We start from the raw sequence: 24,929 nt of genomic DNA, 5'->3' as shown, positions 1-24,929 counted from the left end.
TGGGTAGTCTATGGGATTTATTTGACATGCAATCATCATAGTGTATGAGTTTGTATATTGTGAACAGGGTGTTCAAAATGGCTGCATTTTCTTACTACCTATAGGGTTGCAAAATTACAGTAACTTTCCCTAAATGTACTGGGTTTCTATGACTCCCAGTCGGAAGATTCACAGAATCAGGAGGGAATAAGCATGGATCCAGAATCCTCCAACCAGGATTCCTGGAAAATCTGGACATTTTGGGAAAGTTACCAGATTTTTGTATACCTATTTCTGACCATGTATTGCTGAAAACTGTGGCTGGCCGGGAGTGCATTTTCCAACTCTGACCTCATTCTCATTTTGTCTCTGCTGTTACGACGTTTTAATCCACTGCTTGGCACCCTATACCGAATGACAGTGTTTACAAGCCAAAGTGCTGACCTTGGAAAATAACTTTGTGGACGGGACTTGATAAAAATGTTACAGGACTAAGGAATGTGCAAGCAATAAAACCAGTGCCAGCTGGTATTTTATAGGCTTGGGGAAAGCTACTGCAATTCATTTATGTTCTCTTTCCACATATTTTAAAATATTTGAGTATAGGAACCCATTTACCTTGAATTTGTATATTGGCTTGTAGCATGGTTTTCCCCACTAGATATGGAGGAGGTGCTTTGTGGTGATGCTTTGTGTGTGTGCACGTGCATGCATGCGTGTGTGCTTGTTCTTGCCTGTGTGTGTGCCTTTGTAGATGCATGCATGCACGAGTGGGTACTGCATGTGTTTGTGGATATTCAGTGTAATATCTCTCCAGGTCTCCAGTGAAAGTATGTCTAAAGAGGTCTGCGTACCTCTCCTCTCAAGCATGGTGGTAGTAGTGTGATGGTTTGGGGATGCTTTACTGCCTCAGGACTTTACCTTAATAGAATGGACCATGAATTCTGCTCTGTATCAGAGAATTCTACAGGAGAATGTCAGGCCATCCGTCTGTGAGCTGAAGCTGGAGCGCAGTTGGGTCATGCAGCAAGACAATGATCCAAAACACACAATCAAGTCTACATAAAAATAGTTTAAAAGCAACACATTTTAAGATTGGAATGGCCTAGTCAAAGTCCAGACCTGATCCCAATTGATGCGGCAGGACTTCAAACGAGCAGTTCATGCTTGAAAACCTACAAATTTCGCTGAGTTAAAGCAGTTCTGCATGTAAGAGTGGGTCAAAATTCCTCCACAGCGATGTGAGACTGATCAACAACTACAGGAAGCATTTGGTTGCAGTCATTGCAGCTAAAAACACCTCAACCAGTTATTGAGTGTAAGGGAGCAATTACTTTTTCAAACAGGGGAATTGGGTGTTGCTTAACTTTGTTAATTAAATAAATAAAATAAGTATACTTTTTGGGTGGGATTTGTAAACTCAGGTTCCCTTTATCAAATATTAGGTTTTGGTTGAAGATCTGATAACATCCAGTATCAAAAATATGCAAGAGTAGAGAATCAGAAATGGGGCAAATACTTTTCACTGCACTGTACATGTTAGCATACAAATGCCATCAAGACTATCACCATGTTTTTTCCTCATGTTAAATTCACAACTTTTCACTCTTGCTTGCGGCCTCTTCAAAAATACATTTTAACTCAGCTTTTACCAGATGTTTTCACTTGTTAACACCATAAGGGGACTTATTTCGTGTGACACAGGACTAGTCGGGTGTGCCTACCATGCTCTGTCTGTCTGTTAGTGCCGTTGAGGTCACACATGAGAGGTCAGTGTGTGTGTACGTATAATATGTATGCGTGTGTGCATGTATGTGTGTATGTGTGCACGTACGTGAGTGGCAGCCAGCCACACATGAGAGGCCAGGAGACAGGCAACCGTGAGGACATGGTTGTCTCCACTAGTGGATGTTTACCTCGCGGCTGCAGACATGGTGTGGTTACCAATGGTTACGGAGGCAACCCTAAGCTCTAGCTAACTGACCCGGGGCAGAGATGTCAGAGACATTGGAGCGAGAACACTTGAACCTGTAAACTGACATATGTTGAGAGCTTTTATAGAGCAGTTAATGCTTCTGGACCGTGTAGGTGTATGCAATGCTGGTATTGAGGATATGGAACACATTGAGTGGGTGTAAACTAAATATGCATTATTGCAATTTCACCTTGTTGAAGTCAATACAATCAACACATCTAATCACTGTCTTTGTTTTTATCTGTCTTTCAGCCGCTGGACTACGAAACGAAGAAGGCCTACACCTTCAAGGTAGATGCAGAAAACGCCCACCTGGACCCGAGGTTCCACAGCTTCGGGGCCTTCAAGGACACAGCCACAGTGAAGATTAACGTCCTGGATGTAGATGAGCCTCCAGTGTTCACTAAGCCCTCTTACGAGATGGAGGTATACGAGGACTCACCTGTAGGCGACATCATCGGAGCTGTCACCGGACAGGATCTGGATGCTAGCAACAGCCCTGTCAGGTAAAGTTAAAGGTCCTGAAAACTCATTCTGAAAGTACTTTTTCTCTCATGACTAACTAACAGGAAGTTTGAAAAGACAGGCTGAGTGAGCGGGGAGATTATATTAATGAGCTCACCTTGACTGATAGCTCTTTGAAACACCTATGTGTTTTTTGATACACAAAGCTACTCAAACAACATTGAAATGATATCTTATATATATATATATATATATATATATATATACATACAGTGGGGCAAAAAAGTATTTAGTCAGCCACTAATTGTGCAAGTTCTACCACTTAAAAAGATGAGAGAGGCCTGTAATTTTCATCATAGGTACACTTCAACTATGACAGACAAAATGAGGGAAGAAATCCAGAAAATCACATTGTAGGATTTTTAATGAATATATTTGCAAATTATGGTGGAAAATAAGCCGGAAGTGGAGGTCCTGGGCTGGCGTGGTTAGACGTGGTCTGCGGATGTGAGGTTGGACGTACTGCCAAATTTTCGAAAACTACATTGAGGGTGGTTTATACATTACATTCTCTGTCATTAGCTTTGGTGGACATTCCGGCAGTTAGCACACCAATTGCATGCTCCCTCAAAACTTGAGACAGTGGCCTTTTATTGTTCCAGCACAATGTGCACCTGTATAATGATCATGCTGCTCAATCAGCTTCTTGATTTGCCACACCTGTCAAGTGACTGGATTATCTTGACAAAGTAGAAGTGCTCACTAACAGGGAAGTGGACAAATTGGTGCACAATATTTTAGAGAAATAAGCTTTTTGTGTATATTGAAAAATTATTGGATCTTTTATTTATTTATTTTATTTCAGGTCATGAAACATGGGACCAACATTTTACATGTTGAGTTCATATTGTTCAGTATATATATACATCTCCCAGAGCAGCAGTGACGGATGTGTTGACTTGACAACTGCGTCAGAGTTTTGAACGACCCTTCCCTCCTTTTCTTCCATGCTGGATGAAGACCTAGCTAGCCCTTAACTAGCTAACACCAAATACAGATGAAACAGGAAAGATAACTATCTTTGCCATAGATGAAAAGGGTAAAGTAGTAAATATATTTTCTGATACCATACAGTCAAATGTTGGCATCAGTAGAGTAGCTAACTAACTATATAAACCATGCCCCTCTGCAAACATGCCTTATCCAATGTTGGTTAGAAGGCTGTACTTATTTACACTATTGGTGCATTAAATATTAGCCGTGTCCCCTTAATAATAAATCCAAGTGTTTGACATAGTGAGGGGACCAGTAACTTTATGATCAAACTTGATCAATGTAGAAGCAACAGTTATTTTTCCTACTGGTCAGCATATTTTAATCTGTTTTCCTTCAAATATCATCCACTGTCATGAAAAACATATTTTTGACACTTCATGACCTTTCTAAATGTTTATTAAGGTTAAGGAAAGATTGCAAAATAGTATAGGTCTGGGCTCTTCAAGCCTGTCCCTGGAGAGCTACCCTTTCCATAGGCGTTTACTCCATCCCCAGTAACAGTCCGTATCTGGTGTGGCCACCAACTGCAAGTACTACAGTTCATCTCCTCCTCACGGACTGCACCAGATTTGCCAGTTCTTGCTGTGAGATGTTACCCCACTCTTCCACCAAGGCACCTGCAAGTACCTGGACATTTCTGGGGGAAATGGCCCTAGCCCTCACCCTACAATCCAACAGGTCACAGACTTGCTCAATGGGATTGAGATCCCGGCTCTTCACTGGCCATGGCAGAACACTGACATTCCTGTCTTGCATAAAATCACGCACAGAACAAGCAGTATGACTGGTGGCATTGTCATGCTGGAGGGTGATGTCAGGACGAGGCTGCAGGAAGGGTACCACATGAGGGAGGAGGAGATCTTCCCTGTAACGTACAGCGTTGAGATTGCCTGCAATGACAACATGCTCAGTCCGATGATGCTGTGACGCACTGCCCCAGATCGTGATGGACCCTCCACCACCAAATCGGTCCCGCTCCAGAGTACAGGCCTTGGTGTAACGTTCATTCTTTCGATGATAAACGCGAATCCGACCATCACCCCTGGTGAGACAAAACCGCAACTTGTCAGTGAAGAGCACTTTTTGCCAGTCCTGTCTGGTCCAGCGACGGTGGGTTTGTGCCCATAGGCGATGTTTTTACCGGTAATGTCTGGTGAGGACCTGCCTTACAGCAGGCCTAAAAACCCTCAGTCCAGCCTCTCTCAGCCTAGTCTGAGCACTGATGGAGGGATTGTGCATTCCTGGTGTAACTCGGACAGTTGTTGCTGCCATCCTGTACCTGTCCCGCAGGTGTGATGTTCGGATGTACTGATCCTGTGCAGGTGTTGTTACACGTGGTCTGCCACTGCGAGGACGATGAGCTGTCCGTCCTGTCTCCCTGTAGCGCTGTCTTAGCCGTATGGACATTGCAATTTACTTCCCTGGCCACATCTGCAGTCCTCATGCCTCCTTGCAGCATTCCTAAGGCACGTTCATGCAGATGAGCAGGGACCCTGGCCATATTTCTTTAGTTTTTTTTCAGAGTCAGTCGAAAGGCCTCTTTAGTGTCCTAAGTTTTCATAACTGTGACCTTAATTGCCTACCATCTGTAAGCTGTTAGTGTCTTAACGACCATTCCACAGGTGCATGTTCATTAATTGTTTATGGTACATTGAAACAAACATGGGAAACAGTGCTTAAACCCTTTCCAATGAAGATCTGGGAAGTTATTTCGATTTTTACGATTTATCTTTGGAAGACAGGGTCCTGAAAAAAGGGAAGTTTCTTTTTTTGCTGAGTTTACATGCTGCAAATGCAATTATTCCATATTTTTTTCACATTCTATAATATTTTGATTATTTATTAGATATTGTAATAAGTAGTGATGTTACGTTTGATACCGGAGTACTGAGACATGCGTTGAAATTGCTAAGCAGTTTACTTCAAAGCAGTGTGCCGATGCCTGTATCACTTTATCAGAAGCACTTGATCAATGATGTCTGAAGCTTCATTTTGTCGAACAACCACCTGATTTGTTTGGCATTTGTTTCAGTAGAAGACAAAAAGGCTAGTCTGCGCCCATGCTACAGCGTGTGACATTTTTAGTAATTTGGCTGCTCTAAATTATTTTGGCCAGCAGGTGCCAATAGTGTACAATGTGTTGATCAAAGCCTTGAGCTGTGAACCTATTTTTGACACAACTGTCTGGGAAACGTCAATGCTTCAGTTCCCCATTACTAATAATATGGCATACGACCTTAATTTTTCACAAAGATGGGATTCACAAAGGCTTTTGGGAAGTTATACACTTCTGTAAGCTTCAGTCACACAACAGTAACACATTTAAAAACCTTAATCTATAATACTTATACAATAGAATAGATGAATAGGAATGACATTTATTCTCATGGATAGGGAAAAATAACTTGTTGAATAACACTCCCCTACTAAACTACGCCTCCAGTCTTCTGATCTGACTTGCTGGGTCATATCTCAGTAATCCAGCACCCAGTGTCAATAACCCAGCAGAAAACAACCCAAGTAATTGACCCAAAGCCTGCAACCCAGCATTTTTCTGGAGTAACTAACCTGATTTAGCTTATCAACCAGCTAATTATTAACATCAAGTGCGCTAGATTAGGGTTGGAGTGAAAACCTACAGGACGGTAGTTCTCCAGAAGGAGGGTTGGAGAGTCCTGGTATAGGACACTTGGTAGCACTGTAAAATCTTTGTTCCAGGCCTACACTGAACTGATTCAACAACAATAAAGCCCAACCATCTCTACCTCTTTTGCTGTGTTACCCAGTCCTGTCAAGTAAGGTTACACTTTTAATTATGGTTTAAAAAATAGGATGAGTAACTATAGGGCCTTGGGTAGTGCTGTACTACTATGATCTTCACTCTTGGACTCCTGGGCTTTTGTTACAGCTGAACAATACTAATTTGATTAAACTACTCAACAAAAATAAAACCCCAAACTCTCTCTCGGTCTCGTTGCAAAGCGCATTTAAAATAATACTCAGTGCATAGTATTGGCAATTGAGTGTTCCGGCACAGAAACCGTGTGCATTGTTTTAAAAACTATGAGGGGTGATTTGTCTCGGAGTCTATTAGTTATTTTTGTTTAGACAGATTGCTTTTTAGTTCTCTGGATAAGAGCGTCTGCTAAATGACTTAAATGTAAATGTAAATGTAGTTCTACAATGATGATTTCACAATATGTACTACACAAGGGTTGAACAATACACAGATGTAAAAGATAGCCTGGCATCCAAGAAAGTATTTGTTTTAATATGAATATTTAATCTTGTAAAAGACAATAGAATGGATGAGGCAGAGATTTGTAGAACAAAAAGCCTTTGCTCTCTGTTGTTTAGATTTTTCACTTTGACTTGAGTGTGTTTAATTATTCAGCAACTCCACAGTTGACATTGCTCATTTTCATGCCATCAGAGAAGAGACTTTGCTTTCTCGCCTCCAAAACAATAGTACCAATGACCTTCCATGCATAGCGAATCACGCTTTTAGAGTTTTGCCTCTCTAGCTGAGGGAACATTTTACAGTTACTCCAAACATAAACTTAAAGTTCAGATGACTTTGAGGGATTGCATTTGTGCAACCTTTTCTGACATGACGAGGTCACAAATATATTTTATTTGATTTATTTAGACTTTTTTTATATTCTGAAAGGAAGAGGTGCAGCATCCAGTGCCCTCGCCTTGGCTGTAAACTTTCAGGCTTCTCCATCATACTCTGTCCATAAAAGGCCTTTATGGCCTTCTAATATTGACTCGATGGAGGCAAACGTTAGTTTGTGCTGTGGAGGAGAACGTAAGTTTGTGCCGTTTTCAACACAAATACTTGACTGCACAGTTCACATTATTTCAGAATGTTATGTTCAGTTTATGTGCAAGCTTCTTCTGCACAGCCAATATTTCTGAGAAATATCGAAAGGAAATATGTTCCAATGTCATGATTGGCGAATTTGAATTCTCTTTTGAGTTCTCGTTGTGACAGACTACACATTATATGTGAAAGAGTAGAAGAGTAGGTGTGGTGAGGAGTTGTCTTTCCAACTACTCTAGTTTGAGGCTCAGGCCACATTTCAATGCCAATGGGTTGAACAGAGAAAGTTAAGCAGATGTGAACACTGCAAAGATATGTGAAATTCAGTGGTATGTCGCTGTCCATCGCCAGTGTGGTGTCAAAGGGGCTGGAAATTAGTGGAGTTGCGCATGACACTGAACAGGATAGAGCTGTCCATGGTTCTGAAAAGTATGCAGTGCTGTCCATAGCCCTGGAAAGGGACTAGATACGCCCATGGTGCAAAACTATGAGTTGAGCTGTCCATGGTGCTAGAAAGTGGACTGAAGCACTGTATTCTTCCCCATCTGTTCATGGCAGTGGAATTCATTTTTGTTTTGCTTCTCTTGTTCACTCAGTTATTCCAATGACTGACTACAAACGTACAGTATGTTAGGTATTCACAATGAAGTATATTGATGTTACACAGCTGTTGATGTGTTTTGTATTGACTAATATTTGCATATGTGTTTTAAAATGAGACAAGAGTGTAATAAATCTACTATGGTTAAATGAGATGTCATGCTATTTTCAAGTTGATTACCTAACATTTGATAGATTACATGATTGAATTAAACCATGCTACAAATAAACCATTAATAACCTGGGGCACCACGGAAGCATTAGTTTATATAGAGCAGCTATCTCCCGAATCCACTCTTAAAGATCTGAAGATCTTTTATATCAATAGCAGTCAATCATTACGCATGGTAAACACCCAGAAAGGGCCACGTCATGACAAGGGCATGATGATATATTTTCTTGTAAACTTAAATATTAAAATAAAATACAAGACTGGTGATTTGACTTGTTGGTACATGATAAGAATTCAGTTTGAAGGGATGGTACATTTACATACTAACCATTACAAAGGATATTTTAAAACTAGCAATTCAAAAGGGGAGGTCATTCATAAATAGAAAGCTAAAGTGATGAGACAGGTTGAGATTCAACCATAAAAATATGGGTAATGCCCAAAGGATGGATTTATAAGCATTCACACATTTGAACCTGTAATCAGAGTTGTAGTATAATATTCATCAAAGAAAGTAACACTGAGTGGTCCTTACTAAATCAGGTCTACTTCAAGGCCTTCAACTAAACAGGGTTAATGCTTCTACTCGGGACGCTTGCGTCCCAACTAGAGCTCTGGAAATGCAAATGCGCTACGCTAAATGCTAATAGTATTAGTTAAAACTCAAACGTTCATTAAAATACACATGCAGGGTATTGAATTAAAGCTACACTCGTTGTGAATCCAGGCAACAAGTCAGATTTTTAAAATGCTTTTCGGCTAAAGCATGAGAAGCTATTATCTGATAGCATGTAACACCACAAAAGACCCGCAAGGGACGTAAACAAAATAATTATCATATTCGGCGCTACACAAAAACCGCACAATAAAATAGAAAACATTCATTACCTTTGACCATCTTCTTTGTTGGCACTCCTAGATGTCCCATAAACACTATTGGGTCTTTTTTTCGATTAAATCGGTCCATATATAGCCAAGATATCGTTCTATGTAGACTGTGTGATAAACGAAAAAAACAGCGTTTCATAACGTAACGTCATTTTTTAAAATTCAAAAAGTCGACGATAAACTTTCACAAAACATTTCGAAATACTTTTGTAATGCAACTTTAGGTATTAGTAAACGTTAATAAGCGATAAAATTCATCAGGAGGCGATGTAAAAATCATTAGCTGTCCGTCTGGAAAAATGTCCGGCTAGAAACTCAACCAAAATATCCGGTCCTAGACCTGAAGAAATGCGCTGCCTTGCATGTGTTTGACCAAGAAACAACTCGTAGGCAAATGACAAGACTCTAGACACCGTGTGGAAGCTGTAGGTACTGCAACCTCAGTCAATTAATTGTGGTTCACGTTTATCAATCGGTTCAAGTAGCGCAGCAATATATTTTTCCATTTTCAGTGATCAGTTTTTCCTGCGCTTTCCGATGAAACGCACGTTATGTTATAGCCACAGCCGTGATTTAACCAGTTTTATAAACGTCTGAGTGTTTTATATCCACACATACTAATCATATGCAAATACTATATTCCTGGCATGAGTAGCAGGGCGCTGAAATGTTGCGCGATTTTTAACAGAATGTTCAAAAAAGTAGAGGGTAGAAGCAAGAGGTTAAAGAGAGCACTAAGGTAACTGGGAATTTGAATAGAAAACCCCAAGAATATGGTTAGAACTTTACACTGTCTCGAAAATGGTTGACTCTAAAACATGTTCTTGTGTCTCGCTCATAAATATGAGAGACAGGGCTTTAACCATTGACCTGTTCCTCAGCAAACAGAATCTCAGGGTCTACACAGCAGATATCATGAATATTCAGGCAGAAATGCCTTATTATAAGTTGTTGCAGAGCTGTGCTACCAGCATAGGAAAAGTAAAATATAGGACCAACGTTTAATGAACATGCAGCTTGCATCCGTCTTATAATGTTGTGTGTCTTAACGATGTCCCTGGTTTCAGTTGCACTTATAAACCTCATTAAATAACGTTTCTAGAGCAATGTTTCTTTTAAAGGCTGCTTGTCTTGAGTCCATTTGTGTTACTTTAGAAAATAATTTTGTTAGCATAAACCAATATACCTGTGCCCCTATTATTCAATTGGGATGTATGCTGCTTACCACAGCCCATTTTGTAGAAATGCACTTAGTGTATGAGTAATAAATAATTATTATCTGCATCCCAAATGGCACACTAGTACTTAAAAAGTGCAATACTTTTGACCAGGGCCCATATGGCTCTGGTCAAACGTAGTGCATTGCATTGGGAATAGGCTGCCATTTGGGATGCAAAACCTGGGTCACTATACAGTGCCTTGCAAAAGTATTCACCCCCTTGGCGTTTTCCCTATTTTGTTGCATCACAACCTGTAATTTAAATGGATTTTTATTTGGATTTAATGTTATGGACATACACAAAATAGTCCCAAAAATTAAAAATGACTTGTTTAGAAAAATTCAAAAAAATAAAATTAGAAAAGTGGTGCATGCATATATATTCACACCCTTGCTATGAATCCTCCTTAATAAGATCTGGTGCAACCAATTATCTTCAGAAGTCAAATAATTGGTTAAATAAAGTCCACCTGTGTGTAATCTAAGTGTCATGATCTGTCACATGATCTCAGAATATATACACCATTTCTGAAAGGCCCCAGAGTCTGCAACACCACTAAGCAAGGCGCACCACCAAGCAAGCGGCACGATGAAGACCAAGGAGCTCTCCAAACAGGTCAGAAACAAAGTTGTGGAGAAGTACAGATAAGGGTTAGGTTATATAAAAATATCAGAAACTTTGAACATCCCACAAAGCACCATTAAATCCATTGTTTAAAAATAGAAAGAATATAGCACCACAATAAACTTGCCAAGAGAGGGTCGCCCAGCAAAACTCACGGACCAGGCAAGGAGGGCATTAATCAGAGAGGCAACAAAGAGACCAAAGATAACCCCAAAGGAGCTGCAAAGCTTTGGAGATTGGAATATCTATTCATAGGACCACGTTAAGCCGTACACTCCACAGAGCTGGGCTTTACGAAAGAGTGGCCAGAAAATAAGCAAACATGTTTGGTAGCATGTGGGAGACTCCCCAAACATATGGAAGAAGGTACTCAGGTCAGATGAGACTAAAATTGAGCGTTTTGGCCATCAAGGAACATGCTATGTTTGGCGTAAACACCTCTCATCACCCCGAGAATACCATCCCCACAGTGAAGCATGGTGGTAGCAGCATCATGCTGTGGTGATGTTTTTCATTGGCAGGGACTGGGAAACTGGTCAGCATTGAAGGAATGATGGACGGCACTAAATACAGGGACACTTTTGAGGGATAGTTATGCATGCTCAAGTTCTCTGTTTTTTTTTGTCTTATTTCTCATTTGTTTAACAAAGAAAATGTGCATCTTCAAAGTGGTAGGCATGTTGTGTAAATTAAATGATACAAATTTTAATTCCAGGTTATAATGCAACAAAATAGAAAAATGCCAAGGGGGTGAATACTTTTGCAAGCCACTGTATTACAACAAATTCTCTATATTTGCCCATAGGGAAAATCAATTCTTTGCTACCCTCTTGTATATGTGGGAAATTACCTAATTTACCAAACTTTTTATTAGGTATTCCATTGACTGGAAAAGTGACCTGGACAGCTACTTTGACATTGATCCAGTGGAGGGAACGATTTCCACTAACGAACTCCTGGACAGAGAGAGTATCGCCCAGCACAATATCACCATTGTGGCCACCAAACTTAGTAAGTATGATCGTCATTCATGTAGGTGTCACTGTTGCCTTTCTCTATTGTTATCTATGTGACGAATTTAAGGTGGATTTAATCAAGTCAATCCCATTTTGTGTGAGTCATTTATGGGCGACCGTAAAGCATGATGGATCCTCTGGAGCGAGTTTGATCAGGACATTGTCTCCTCTGGCGTGCCCATCTTAACTGTCTCTTAAACTCTCTCTGTCTGACTCTTCATTCGTTACCCTCTATACATTTTCACTGCCTTCAATTAATGGTGTTCCTTTCATGACTAAAGCATTTTAGGATCTGAGTTTTCTTGTTTGAATCATCTTATATTGACGATGATGAAGAAATTGTCTGTTTTCAGTCACGTTACAAAAAGAAAGAGGTTCTGTAAAGTCAAATAAATGCATGATGGAGAGCCCTGCCGTGTTGAATTAAGAGTTCATTTACATCACTGTTATTTTAAGACATTCTATCAGACTAAATCGTTTTTTATGAAGGAAAGTGAAGCAAATATCCATATAAATAAGCAAATCCATCGTCATCAAGTCATCAAATCTGCTAAGAGCCATCAAAGTCATTATCTGGGAGGCAGGCTGGTGCTCAATCTAAATTACTCACGCTGTATTCTCATTAGGACGGACTGTGAAATAAGGGCCATTAAAAGTTGAGCTGCTTTTATCGCCTTGGAAACTAGAATTATTCACTTCCCCTCAAGGTCGTGTTGGGTGGTGGTGAAATGCTAATTCCTGTTTCTGGAGTGAGTGGAGAAATGGAAGGGGGAGGGATAGAGAGCTGGAGGGTTGGTTGGATAAGGGGCTCAGGCCGTCATACTCATCATGTGAATCAGTGATTGTAATGTTTTTTAGATGTTTGTCTGTCTGTCTCTTTTGTTATATTCACACATTGTGGATTATAATTCTGTTGGGTGGCCAACCATGCTAATAGTCGTAACATATTATTACACTACCCTACGTATTTATTTGGACAGGGAAGCTAAAACTTTTAATTTGGCTCAACACAATAAAGGTGCAAGTTGTAACCAAATATGGTTCTTGAGATCGACGCCATAGGGGAACCATTTTAGGGTTTCTGAAGAAGCATATAAAAATCCAAAAGCAGAATTCTTTTGGCCCTCCAGAACCGGAATTGAATAGCCCTGTGTTGGGTTTTAAGCCTTATTTATATTTTTCACAGGGTGCCTTTCAAGTATATTTTAGAGTTACCAGTACCACCCATGACTGGGTTTGATAGTGACAAAGATATGGTTGTTGCATTCATTTCAATTTTTTGCTGTTGTCTACCCCCAAGTCAGATCCTAGGTGAATATATTGTCATTAAAATGTAATTATACAGTACAACACATTTAATAAAGCCTTATTTTGAGGGTCTAGTTCAACCCTGACACAGGGGCATTAAACTCAAGTTTTAGACCTGCAAGTCACATGATGTGTACTTCCTATTAAAATCCAGCCAGAGTGGGGAAATCTAATTTTTTGAATTTTTACTAACCATAACCTGCATATAGAATCACTGCCAGGGTTGGGAAGATATGGGACTACCTTAAACATCTAAACTGGAGCAACCATTTCAGTAATGGGTGCAAAAAGTCCCAAGTAAGTGAGATGCACAAAGATAATGCCCCCAAAACATGCTAACCTCTCACCATTACCAATAGCAGGGGAGGTTAGCATAAAGATATCTATGACGATCTAAAATGCTCACTCATCCTTATTCATGATTCGTTCATGATTATCTGTAATCATGGTAGCTTCCACATTCATGTAGAACTGTTCAGAAACATACAGTGGCTTGCGTAAGTATTCACCCCCTATTTTGTTGCCTTACAACCTGGAATTTCTGGGGGTTTGTATCATTTGATTTACACAACATGCCTACCACTTTGAAGATGCAAAATATTTTTTCTTGTGAAACAAAAAATAAATAAGACAAAAAAATAGAACTTGAGCATGCATAACTATTCACCCCCCAAAGCCACCTTTTGCAGCAATTACAGCTGCAAGTCTCTTGGGGTATGTCTCTATAAGCTTGGCACATCTAGCCACTGGGGTTTTTGACCATTCTTCAAGGCAAAACTGCTCCAGCTCCTTCAAGTTGGATGGGTTCCGCTGGTGTAGAGCAATCTTTAAGTCATACCACATATTCTCAATTGGATTGAGGTCTGAGCTTTGACTAGGCCATTCCAAGACACTTAAATGTTTCACCTTAAACCACTCGAGTGTTGCTTTAGCAGTATGCTTAGGGTCATTGTCCTGCTGGAACGTGAACCTCCGTCCCAGTCCCAAATATCTGGAAGACTGAAACAGGTTTCCCTCAAGAATTTCCCTGTATTTAGCGCCATCCATCATTCCTTCAATTCTGACCAGTTTTCCAGTCCTTCCCGTTGAAAAACATCTCCACGGCATGATGCTGCCACCACCATGCTTCACTGTGGGGATGATGTTCTCAGGGTGATGGAAGGTGTTGGATTTGCACCAGACATAGCATTTTCTTTCATGGCTAAAAAGCAACATTTTAGTCTCATCTGACCAGAGTACCTTCTTCCATATATTTGAGGAGTCTCCCACATGCCTTTTGGCGAACACCAAACGTGTTTGCTTATATTTTTCTTTAAGCAATGGCTTTTTTTCTGGCCACTCTTCTGTAAAGCCCTGCTCTGTGGAGTGTACGGCTTAAAGTGGACAGATACACAAATCTGCTTTGCAGCTCCTTCAGGGTTATCTCTGGTCTCTTTGTTGCCTCTCTGTTTAATGCCCTCCTTGCCTGGTCCGTGAGTTTTGGTGGGCAGCCCTGTCTTGGCAGGTTTGTTGTGGTGCCATATTTTTCCATTTTTTAGTAATGGATTTAATGGTGCTCCGTGGGATGTTCAACGTTTCTGATATTTTTTTATAACCTGATCTGTACTTCTCCACCACTTTGTCCCCGACCTGTTTGGAGAGCTCATTGGTCTTCATAGTGCCTCTTGCTTGGTGGTGTGCCTTGCTTAGTGGTGTTGCAGACTCTGGGGCCTTTCAGAACAGGTGTGTATATATACTGAGAACATGTGACACTTATATTGCACACAGGTGGAATTTATTTAACTAATTATGTGACTTCTGAAGGTAATTGGTTGCACAAGATCTTAGTTAGGGGCCTGATAGCAAAGGGATGAATACATATGCACCAATTTCACAAATTTTGACTAGTTTGTGTATGTCAATTACATGAAATCCAGATTAAATTAAATTTAAATTACAGGTTGTAATGCAGCAAAATAGGAAAAATGCCAAAGAGGATGAATACTTTTGCAAGGAACTGTAATTTATTTCGTGATTTGATACCATTGCTCATAGGCGTGAGTTGAAATTGCTAAGCAGATTATTTCAAAGCAGTGTGCTGATGCTTGTTTCGCTTTATCAGAAGCACTTGAACACTGACGTCTGAAGCTTAATTTCGACTAACAACCACGTGATTTTGGTTTGGTTTCGGTAGAAGACAAAAAGGCTACACATGTGCGATGTCATCTATAATAATTTGTCTGTTCTACATTTTTGGGACCAGCAGGTGCCACTAGTGTACACTGTGTTGATCAAATCCTAGAGTAATTTTAAAAAATTCGACACAATTGGCTGGAAATGCTCAATTCTTCAGGAAGCTTAATTTCCCCATCACTAATTCTATTCTAATTTACAATAAAAGTGACTCCAAAATGGAACAATATATTATTTCCCATTCATTTCTATTGTGCACAACAATCAGAAAAATAACATAATATTTAAAAATCAGAACACATAAACTGGGTCGATATTCACTCTCACGCTGAGTGGCGATTTTTGTGCAAATCTTTGTGGGATGCATGCCAGAAAAGCCACTAGACAACAAAACACTAAACAATACATTAATCTCTAATGGATCGGTGAACGGGACGGGTGAACGGGACTGTTGAGCAGAACAGCATGTTCTTTTCTTCGTATTATCTTTTACCAGATCTCATGTGCTATATTATCCTACATTAATTTCACATTTCATCAAACTTCAAAGTGTTTCTTTGAAATGGTATCAAGAAAATGCATATCCTTGCTTCAGGTCCTGAGCTACAGGCAGTTAGATTTGGGTATGTCATGTTTGGCGGAAAGGTTTTAAATGCACTTTAATGGTGACAAACCGTGCCCACAAACTGTTAGGGCCTACATAAAGCTGTCACAACAGCAGACTCCCAACAGCAATCCCAACACCTTACCAATGCTACACATGGCTATCAGCGGAGCCTTGTCTGGCAGCAAAAACTGTTAATTCAGCTTTTCTTTTACATAGCTGATATTGCTGACATTGAGATGTACAAACTATGGCATAAGGGGACAACAAGCGAATAAGAGGCCATCAGTAATTTCAATTAAGACATTAATGAGCGAGCTAGAATGGACGTAGTCAAAATAACTATTTGTTCAGCACTTTTGAAATGTACAGCGACAGAATTCAGAATATGGGCCGTTCTTAGATTGTTCTCCTTGTACACCAAGTCAGAACCGTTGGATAAATAAAGGGGGTATATAAGCAGACAATGAAAGCTCTTACAATATTTTATGATTATATTTCTCGAAAACAGGTTATAGGCTACATGTGCACCACCAAGTCAGAACAGTAGGCAAAATTAAGAGGTGAAAATAGACCAAATTATTAGGGTGAGGCACATGGGCTACTAACAGCTTACTACACAACATACACATAGTATTACTTTCTTAGCTACAGTACACATATCTCCCTGGCATATTGCATCATTTATGCAGCAGCATACAAGTCATTTTTGGACTCACCTTGTTGTGCAAATTTTGTCATTAAACTTTGTCATCAAAGTCTGGAATTCTCTAGATTTATGGTGCTTTCAAGACAACTGGGACTTCGAGAAGAAAAAAAAGTTGAATCATGTCAGTGATATTATACAATAGGGAATGGTAGATAATTGTACTATCTAGATATCAAGGGTTAAAATCCTGATGTTATACATGCTTTTATTTCCTCACGCCTAGATTTCTGTAACTCTTTGTAAACATGTCTCAGTCAGAAATCTCTCAATCATCTAAAGTTAGTTCAAAATGCTAAAGCTTATAACAGGCACCAGAAAATGTAACCATATCACACCTATTTTTGCTTATCTACACCTACTACCCGTCCCCTTTTAGAATAGATTTGACATTTGATTAATATTTAAGGCTCGGCTTGGTTTAGCCCCATCCTATATCTCAGATCTTGTATCTCCCCACGAGCCAGGATGCAGGGCACTGTTGACCATTCCAAAGTCTAGGTTGAAATGAAAGGGGACTAGGCATTTGCCATTAAGGCCCCAGACTTTGGATGGTCTGTCAGAGGAGATCAGGCTTGCAGATTCAGTGCCTCTTTTTAAATCCCTACTGAAGACACACTTTTAAAGATGCTTTAATGAGTGATTTCAATGTATGATTTTAATTAGCTATCTTTTTTTCATTCTCTTTCCTTCTGTCTATGTTTCTTTGTTAGTACTTTTTATTTGATTATTTTATGATGTGAAGCACTTTGTTACTTGTATTAACAAGCGCATTTCAAATGAAGTTATTTTTATTACTACATTGATTTTAACAACTAAACTATTGCACCATCTAGTGGGGAAACCATTGTGTCACGTGTTAAAATGAAAGGACCATTCAGCAAATTGGATAGGATGAGGTTTCCCTTGCAGTTCCATGAATGATATAAATGCCATTTATTTATATTATTTAGCGACCTCTATTTGATTGTAAATATAGTTTACGATACAAAAGGCCTACACCTCTTGCTTCCTGAAAGGATACAATTCACCTCTCATAGAAATAGTCATTAATAGACATAATTCTCAAAATATGTTTTGTTCATTCTATTTTGATGGTTCCATTGCTCAATGTTCTGGGTCAAAGAGGAGCAAGAGAAAACCCTTGACAGATTAAAAAGATCACAGGGACGGAGAGATGAAATGTCCACAATTTCTGCCAGCGGAGTAGGAGTGTTAGTGGTGGCGGTCGGTGCGATCAGAGAGAGAGAAGCAAATCCCGTACTTAGTGTCATTTTTCCTTCAGTGAAGAAGATTGCTTTTTCCATCAAGGTCACACACAGGTCTCTAGCTGAGCCTTAGCTGTATCTCTGATTCCCCTGTGGAGGGAGGAAGGCCATCCACCATTCAACGCACCCATCCCTATAAGCCTCCACTGCAAAGCTTAACCTATCCCCCCACTTCATAACCATCAAGTTTACCTTCACTTCTGCCTCGCACTACAAAACATTAATTTCCTCCAGTGCCCCAGCTGTATAGAAATGTTGTATAAAAAGCACATATTCTGGTAAAAGAGGTTTAAACTGGCATAAGAGAATGGTTTGAACAATCTTTATGCAAATAATGGGTTCAAGTATAGCTATCAACTTTCAGTCATGCTGTGTTTATTGTTCATGGAATATATTCTTCTGTTTTTAGATTCCCTGAAGGAACAGATTTATGTAAAGAGGCAATCAGCGGTAGAAACAATAACAAAGCATTCTTCCCCACCCTTGTTCATCAAAAAGCTGAGGGATGGTCCTGGAGAAATGTAACCACTCTCAAATTCATAGACAGTGATATGGATGAAATGACTGACCTTCCATGATATCAAAATAATAGTTTTGACCATGTTTCGAGGCTATATGGTGTTTGTTTACATTGGAGTAAAACAAGATTATATTAGTGGTTCTGATGGGGTATGGCAGTTGAACTAAGCTCATGAGGCACTTATAAGCTATATTCTTCAACAATCAGGTACATATAATTCGTTTATAAGTCCAAAAATTTATTTAGAAACTGCTGATTGCCCCTTTAAAAGGTACTGTCTTCATATATTATTTTCCAATACATTGACACTTTTAAGGAATTCATCAGGCATCTGAGAACTTACACGCAAACCACAATGATCACGTTGTGCCTGCCAGTGCTGCACATTAAATCTACACATACATGCTGCTAGAACTGCCCCGGTAAACTGTAAGTGCTTTTATTGTGAAGTGGAAACTTCTAGGAGCAACAATGGCTTCGCTGCGAAGTGGGTCGGCCTCAAAAGCTCACAGAACGGGACCGCCGAGCACTGAAGCGCACAGTGTTCCAAACTGCTACTAGAAGCAACGTCAGCACAATAACTGTTTTGTCGGGAGATTCATGAAATGGGTTTCTGTGGCTGAGCAGTCGCACACAAGCCTAAGATCACCATGAGCAATGCCAAGCACCGGCTTGAGTGGTGTAAAGCTCACTGCCATTGGACTCTGGAACAGTGGAAACGTGATGCCTGGAGAGATGAATGACACTTCACCATCTGGCAGTCTGATGGACAAATCTGGATTTGGCAGATGGCAGGGGCACGCTACCTGCCCCAATGCATAGTGTCAACTGTAAAGTTTGGTGGAGGAGTAATAATGGTATGGGGCTGTTTTTCATGGTTCAGGCTAGGCCCCTTAGTTACAGTGAAGGGAAATCTTAATGCTGCAGCATACAATGACATTCTTAATGATTCTGTGCTTCCAACTTTGTGGCAACTGTTTGGGGAAGGCCCCCTCCTATTTCAGCATGACAATGCCCCAATGCACAAAGTGAGGTCCATACCGAAATGGTTTGTCGAGATCGGTGGGGAAGAACTTGACTGGCATGCACAGAGCCCTGACCTCAACTCCATCAAACACATTTGGGATGAATTGGAACGCCGACCACGAGCCAGGCCTAATCGCCAAACATCAGTGCCCGACCTCACTAACGCTCTTGTGTCTGAATGATGCATGTACCCGCAGCAATGTTCCAACATCTATTGGAAAGCCTTCCCAAAAGAGTGGGAAGGCTGTTATAGCAGCAAAGGGGGACCAAGATTGCCCATGATTTTGGAATGAGATGTTCGACGAGCAGCTGACCAAATACGTTTGGTCATGTAGACATGCCCCCAATAGAACATATACATACAAAAGACAACATACAGATACATACAAACACCTGCTCAGATATACCTGTTCTCACCCCTATATCCAGTGCCTGCACTACTCTTCCTCCCATGTCCTCAAATTGCACCATTTTGTTCCTCTCCATCGCCCAATATTTAGATAATTAAGTATATTATTGTTCCATTGCCTTAATGATGGAGGAAGATAATTAAAGAGAAACGTATCATCCAACCCATCGGTTAAATGGGCAGCAGGTAGCCTATTAGCGGTTAGAGCGTTGGACTAGTAACCGAAAGGTTGCAAGATCAAATCCCCGATAAAAATCTGTTGTTCTGCCCCTGAACAAGGCAGTTAACCCACTGTTCCTAGGCTGCCATTGAAAATAAGAATTTGTTCTGAACTGATTTTCCTAGTTAAATAAATAAAAAATTATCACTTCACCCTCATATGACATGTTGTGAAATATGCAGACAGATGGTTAAAAGTTAATTTACATTGTAATTCTTCTGACACCCAATTTTCTAACTCCTCCCATAATTTTTGGGCTTCATAATATTCCCAGAATGCATGGTTTATTGAGTCATTCTTAGTTGTACACTTAAGACATGACTCTGTTATTATGCTGTAACATTTGTGAATTGTTTAATAAATTGTATATTACTTGTATAACACATTATATACATAAGATTATACTGGATTAAGCGTACATTTTTGTTAACTGTAAAGTTGTTTGTTTTGTTCCAACATTCCCTCCTTGTTCCAAATATCAGTTATTTTTAAGCCTTGGGGTTTTTATATTTGAACCTGCATGTCATTATCGGGTCTGGTGTGGATGGACAGAATCAACATGGATGCGGGTGGCCGGGTGTAGTCATCATTTTACCATTTGCCAATTCTAAGACTGCAGTGCATATTACAACCACATGATGTCAGGGTTGTAAAATCAATGGGGAATTGTCTCTTGCACAGTTTTGTCTCTTCATTAATGTACTAACCCACAGGCAAGCACAATGAAACACATTAGAAACATTTATAACTGTTCATTGTTGTTTATTGTATGATTTTGACTCTTCAGATAGCCCAGTGCTGACCAGTAGAGTGGCTGTCACCGTTCATGTACTGGATGTCAATGAGTTTCCCCCTGAACTAGCCATCCCTTATGAGAGCTTTGTGTGTGAAAATACCAAAGTAGGCCAGGTAAGTGAACGTGTGTCTGAGCGTGTGGGCGTGCGTGTCTGCGTGTGTCATGTTGATGTATGCTCAGAGGCACTGTCTCATTAAAGGTGCCATATTGATTTAAAGGTCAGTAGGGAATTTTGAAAATAACAACCATGAATAAAATGCTAATAGTGAAGGGAAGGATGACTGATTCCCAGTAATAGTATGAGCGCCCACACAGAGAGGCTACGTACCAAATGCACTACTTTTGACCAAGGCCCATAGGGATATGAACCAGTAAAAATAGAACCATTAAAATATAATTTTCAGCTGTGTATAATATGCCTTTAAATTATGATTTAAAACCACATAAATCATATAAAACAAAGGTATATTACCATGCATAGCACAGGTATCATTGTATCAAAGTTTTGCATATTGCTAAAACCTTTTGCTTTATTTTAGCTAATGGAGGGGGCATGGTGTGCTTTCCACATCAGCAACCAAGTGTACATTCCAGATTCAATATTTGGATGCAGCGGAGTCTCTGCCTGTATGCATTATAAACCACTTGTGACTACAAATTAGCCTATTAGCAAACATCTCCATGCACGTGCCGACAGAGCTCCTTTGGCGGTTTAACAAATTGCTAGAAAGACTATCCCATCACACACTGAAGAAGCGTTGCTTACCCATGCCTTGATCGATGAACCGTTATCTTTAAAAGTCCTTAACAATCATGCAAAATAGCCTTTTGAGTGACTAGAACATTACACAATATTTCTTCCAGATAGAAAATAATTTTTCTCTCATGTCAAACTACCAGGAAGTCTGAAATGACAGATTGAAGGGGCGGGGAGCTACTGTAGTAGGCTGAGTCAGTGTGGAGCTCACCTTGGGGGTTTTCTCATTTGGGCAAAATACCGTCCTCCATCCTTTGTCCTCTCCTCCATGACCCAGAAACCAATATGTGGTTGAGTGGTCGAGAATTGTATCTGTTCATTAGTAGGCAAACAAAGGAGTGTCCTCCCTTCCTCGATAGCCATCTTTCATTTAGGATACTCACAAGTTTCCTAACGCAGAAAAGTTTTGAAATCTGCCACACCCCCTTTGAATCAACTTTTGTTTTGTAAGAGGAGAAAAACATACACGTTTTAAAAACATGCACAACTCACTTTAAACATTTATTTTGGAATCCACCCCTCTAACAGTAATTTGCCTGATGATGTGTGAGTGGAAAAGGACCATCTCATTTCAAGCAAGTGCATTTCCATCCACGTTCACTCTCCTCGCCAACTCTCCAACTCTACTTTGACCTTTTTCTAAAGGACACGAGAGAGGATGGAGGAGAGAGTTCACCGGAGGTGAGCAAATCTATTTGATGAAAGGTCCTTGACTGGCGGTTCTTTAATAAAGCTTATGTCAATTAACATGGACTCAGTGAGCAGTGTTGCAGTGAGATTATCTCAAGCAAATGTGCTGATACACAGAGCAACTCAAACAACATTGAAATTGCATGCAACATCCAATCCTGTCATACATCACATTATGGTTTCACAAATGATGTGTTAATTCAACTGTTTGGTTATTGTAACAGCATCAATATAGACAAAATGTTAGCTGTATAATTTTGCTAGCAAACCCAAATGGAATTGTGAGCACTGTATATCAAGCTAGTTGTTAGTTCAGATTTGACAACTTCCGTTGAAATGTCACAGGGTGAGGTAGCAGCACTTTTCAATAAATATACAGACTGTCCAATGATGTCAAAAAGTTTGTATCCATTTTCAGTAAGGCATGTCCCTTAATATGTCTACATCAGAGTTTTGTGCAGCCCACTTTTGTTCCTTGCTGGCTGTAGACCTTGCTAGCCAAGATACTAGCTTACACCAGACACAGAAGAAAGCAGAAAACTAAGTATCTTTGCCTTACATAAATAGGGGAAACCAACATTATATTTGCTGACACGCTGAAGTCAAATTTTGGCAGCAGTAGACTAGCTAGCTACATATACATTTGAAGTCGGAAGTTTACATACACTTAGGTTGGAGTAATTTGGCAAGTAGGTTAGGACATCTACGTTGTGCATGACACAAGTCATTTTTACAACAATTGTTTCCAGACAGATTATTTCACTTATAATTCACTGTATCATAATTCCAGTGGGTCAGAATTTTACATACACTAAGTTGACTGTGCCTTTAAACAGCTTGGAATATTCCCCAAAATTATGTCATGGCTTTAGAAGCTTCTGATAGGCTAATTGACATCATTTGAGTCAAGTAGAGGTGTGCCTGTGGATGTATTTCAAGGCCGACCTTCAAACTCAGTGCCTCTTTGCTTGACATCATGGAAAAATCAAAAGAAATCAGCCAAAACATCAGAAAAAAATGTGTAAACCTCCACAAATCGTGTTCATCCTTGGGAGCAATTCCCAAATGCCTGAAGGTACCACATTCATCTGTACATACAATAGTATGCAAGTATAAACACCATGGGACCATGCAGCCATCATACTGCTCAGGAAGGAGACGAGTCCTGTTTCCTAGAGATGAACGTACTTTGGTTCGAGAAGCGCAAATCAATCCCAGAACAACAGCAAAGGACTTTGTGAAGATGCTGGAGGAAACAGGTACAAACTATCTATATCCAGAGCAAAACGGGTCCTATATCGACAAAAACTGAAAAGCCGCTCAGTAAGGAAGAAGCCACTGCTCCAAAACTGCCATTAAAAAGCCAGACTACGGTTTGCACATGGGGACAAAGATCGTACTTTTTGGAGACCTCTGGTCTGATGAAACAAAAATGGAACTCTTTGTCCATAATGACCATTGTAATGTTTGGTGGAAAAAGGGGGACGCTTGCAAGCCGAAGAACACCATACCAACCGTGAAGCATGGGGGTGGCAGCATCCTGTTGTGGGGGTACTTTGCTGCAGGAGGGACCGGTGCACTTCACAAAATAGATGTCATCATGAGGAGGAAAATCCTTTGGATATATTGAAGCAACATCTCAAGACATCAATCAGGAAGTTAAAGATTGGTCGCAAATGGGTCTTCCAAATGGACAATGACCCAAAGCATACTTCCAAAGTTGTGGCAAAATGTCTTAATTAAGGACCACAAAGTCAAGGTATTGGAGTGGCCATCACAAAGCCCTGACCTCAATAGAACATTTGTGGGCAGAACTGAAAAAGCATGTGCGAGCATGGAGTCCTACAAACCTGACTCAGTTACATCAGGACGAATGGTCCAAAGTTCACCAAACTTATTGTGGGAAGGTTGTGGAAGGCTACCAGCAACTTTTGACCCAAGTTAAACAATTTCAAGGAAAGGCTACCAAATACTAATTGAGTGTATGTAAACTTCTAAACCCACTGGGAATGTGATGAAAGAAATAAAAGCTGAAATAAATCATTCTCTTAACTTTTATTCTCACATTTCACATTCTTAAAATAAAGTGGTGATCTTAACTGACCTAAGACAGGGAATTTCTAAATGTCAGGAATTGTGAAAACTGAGTTTATTAAATGTATTTGGCTAAGGTGTATGTAAACCTCCGGCTTCAACTGTATAAACCATGTCACTCTGTGATCACATCTTCTGCGATGTTGGTTACAAAGTTGTACATATTTAAATTAGGTAGAGAATAATACTTCCATTGGTGTATTAAATGTAGACTTTTATGATGCCTTTAATAATCCCGCCTCCATTCTACCTCCTGAATCCAATTGTTTGACATAGGGGAGGGGACCACTAACATTATGATGAAACTTTATCAATGTAGAAGCAACAATCATTTTGGTAGTCCTGCTTTTATCTGGTTTCATCCAAATCTGGTTTCATCATCACATTTCCATACTAGTACTTTTCACAGCAAGATTCCGCCAGGTTTTTACTCATAGCTGGTCGGCGATAAAGAATTGAAGGTCTTCTTTTGTAAGAGCCATCACAAGTCCCCCTTGATGGTTAGTTGCACTCACATTGCCTGCCAAAGTACAGACAA

General features: G+C 40.0%; 1 protein-coding gene across 1 annotated transcript in view; it reads left to right on the top strand.

Moving 5' to 3' along the window:
• LOC115105116 (cadherin-12-like) overlaps positions 1-24,929 on the top strand; it is a 198,730-nt gene that overhangs the window by 158,991 nt on the left and 14,810 nt on the right. The window contains exons 7-9 of the mRNA XM_029626751.2: positions 2,207-2,460; positions 11,680-11,816; positions 20,842-20,963. Of these exons, the coding sequence (XP_029482611.1) occupies positions 2,207-2,460; positions 11,680-11,816; positions 20,842-20,963 (513 nt within the window). The remainder of the gene's footprint in view (positions 1-2,206; positions 2,461-11,679; positions 11,817-20,841; positions 20,964-24,929) is intronic.

The sequence above is a fragment of the Oncorhynchus nerka genome, linkage group LG22, assembly GCF_034236695.1.
Source record: "Oncorhynchus nerka isolate Pitt River linkage group LG22, Oner_Uvic_2.0, whole genome shotgun sequence".
Taxonomy (NCBI): Eukaryota; Metazoa; Chordata; class Actinopteri; order Salmoniformes; family Salmonidae; genus Oncorhynchus; species Oncorhynchus nerka.
Note: the sequence above shows the minus strand (reverse complement) of the source record. Positions and strands in the feature narration are given on the sequence as shown.